Source organism: Limulus polyphemus, unplaced genomic scaffold (genome assembly GCF_000517525.1).
Source record: "Limulus polyphemus unplaced genomic scaffold, Limulus_polyphemus-2.1.2 Scaffold6711, whole genome shotgun sequence".
Classification (NCBI taxonomy): Eukaryota; Metazoa; Arthropoda; class Merostomata; order Xiphosura; family Limulidae; genus Limulus; species Limulus polyphemus.
This window is the reverse complement of record NW_013672321.1, coordinates 4,087-6,629: the sequence shown is the minus strand read 5'-3', so window position 1 is coordinate 6,629 and position 2,543 is coordinate 4,087. Positions and strand designations below refer to the sequence as shown.

At 35.9% G+C, this 2,543-nt stretch overlaps 1 protein-coding gene across 1 annotated transcript in view; it reads left to right on the top strand.

The window, feature by feature from the left end:
* The window catches only part of LOC106474004 (nucleoprotein TPR-like), a gene marked incomplete at its 3' end in the record, with an annotated part of 47,924 nt that overhangs the window by 41,542 nt on the left and 3,839 nt on the right, over positions 1 to 2,543 (top strand). The window contains exon 24 of the mRNA XM_022402384.1: positions 215 to 525. Within this exon, the coding sequence (XP_022258092.1) occupies positions 215 to 525 (311 nt within the window). The remainder of the gene's footprint in view (positions 1 to 214; positions 526 to 2,543) is intronic.

The following is a 2,543-nucleotide window of genomic DNA, read 5'->3' as shown; positions in this document are numbered from 1 at the left end:
TTGAAATCACTGTGTCTCAAACATAATGTTCCTAAACCTTGAAATCACTGTGTCTCAAACATAATGTTCCTAAACCTTGAAATCACTGTGTTTCAAACATAATGTTCCTAAACATTATATGGAGCTGCTAATAATCACAGCATACTCGTAGAAGAAAAAATTATGTAACAGTAGTGTTAGTATGAGAGATTAAGAACCAAGTCTCATCTTTCAGGCTACATAATTTTCATTACAGATATCCCTGATGATGGTGATGATAACCAAATGGAAGATCAGGAAGCTGACCCTGTGACCTCATCCTTGCTGACCAGTACAGCTGCAACAGTACCAGTCTTCACCAATCATCCGGACACTAGTATCTCGTTATCAACTGCTCCTCTCATGGTAGTACCTGAGGTGACTGTATCTGCTCCGCCTACAGTCCAGGTGACCTCAGAAGTTCGTCCACTCCTTCCTCGTATTCCCATGAGAACAGAAAGGCTACCTTCAATAGGAAGACAGACTTTTAATGTCTTTAGTGTTTCTGTAAGTGAGAGAAAAAATTAGTGTAGCTCCATGATTAGATATTTAAATTATGTATCGTCACTGTAGTAAAATGTTGAGGGATGTAATACTTGCTTCATTTTCAAATCATAATATTTATGTACATGTTGAAATGTCCTCTGTCTTCAGCTGCTTTGCTTCCACTAGAGAAATTGTCGCTTACTGTCCAGAGAGTCACACAATACTTCCAACAGTGCCATTTCATTCTCTTTATAACTTATTATCCCCTTTTTTTTCTTTTATTTGGAACTTCTAAAAACATTCCAGATGACTTTTTTTTACTTTTATCCATTTTTCTTAGACTAAAGAACAGAAATCAATGAAAAGTGAATCATAGTATAGTAATAAGTTACCTAAAAACACCAAATTTGTTATTTTTCTTTAAATGGACACTCAACTTTCGCTGTACATCTTCTTCAGGAGCGTTCCACAAGAGGAACTCATGTTTCAGTGGAATACTTCTGAAGAAGTTGTCAAGTCAAACTGAGTGTTCAGTTAAAGAAAAATAACAGATTTTGTTGTTATAAGATAGTTTATTTCTAGTATTAAAATGTCTTGTATACACTAATGTGTACTACAGAAATTAAATAATCGTAACATCAACACCAACCCAAAGATGTAAAGATGTTCCTGACTTCATTATTTCACTGTTTCTAGCCAAAAAGAATGATAAATGCAAGAGAAACGTTTGTGCACATGTAAAGATGTAGCTTGAGCTTGTTGATGCAGTGCTTGCATTTCATATACTTTGGTTGAGTCCATTATGATGCAACATTTGTAGCGTGCAGTCTCAAAATGTTGGTACAATATACGTATGTTCAATATAAGCCTTATCACCCCAAAGAGCATAACTCGTATTGTCATACTCTTGCTGTAATTTTAAGAACTTGTTAGTAAACACAGTAAATGATGAACATAAGTTGTGTACGATTACCTTCCTCCTTCTGGCAGTCAATAGGAACTTAATCCTTCCTTCCTTTTGTTTGATTATATCGGAAGAAATGGTTAACCAGTTGCTATAAAGTTGGATAACTCGTGTAGCTTAATGCAGACGTGGGCTTTTTCCATGATTTCACAGAATTCTGGGAATTTTAGTTGTTGTGGAATAATGTTCTCATATACGATAGCCATTCTAACAGTTTTATTTTTTGGGATTATGTGTACTGTTACTAGGTTTAGCTTGTGTGATAAATATTAATGAGGTAGTAATCGTAGCTGGGAATCTCCGTTTGGATACACCGTGTATCTTCCTTCGTGTAACTATGATGATTGAGTTCTAAGGGCTTTAAACATTTTCAAAAACACAGATGAGCCAGTTAGAACATAGATCACAACTGGGAGTTCATTCTGGTGACCAGTCAGCTGTTTTTGTCAACAGATGTGTTTTCATTGCTGGTTGCCTGAATGCTGGGATGTTTTGCCATGTGATGGGTTTCCCAAACTGATTCCATTTTTGTTCTTTTGAACATGCAATTCCAGCCCACTGGTGCAAAGATTAACTGTTAAATGCCTCGATGCACTACTGAATGGCAACATAAATACGAACAATTAGCTCCGTGCCAACCTAGGTTGTTGAGGAGAAAGATGCAAACTTGGTGTGCAGGAAATATGTGAATCAGTAAAGAACAACTGGCTTAGCTCGAAAAAAATGTAGTCATTGATATAAAAAGAATATTGCCTGAATTGCAGTGGAAGGGCAGTTCAGTTGAGAGCATTTTGGGTGACTTCATCAAAAAGGTATATCTATAAAATAAAAGCTTGCTTATAAGCCATAGATTTAGATTTACTGCAGGCCTAGGTGCAATAATCCATATTGTATTACTAGTATTAGCAATGCATCATGCTTTAAGCTTATCATAAATCTCTAGGCCTAGGTCCGTTGGATTCATCTAATTTCTAAAATTAGCCCTAATGTCAATGAATTAGGCACAATTAGTCAGTGTATTCCCATATTGATCAATATATTGAGTAACATTAATTTATGCCAGGAATGCTTAAGC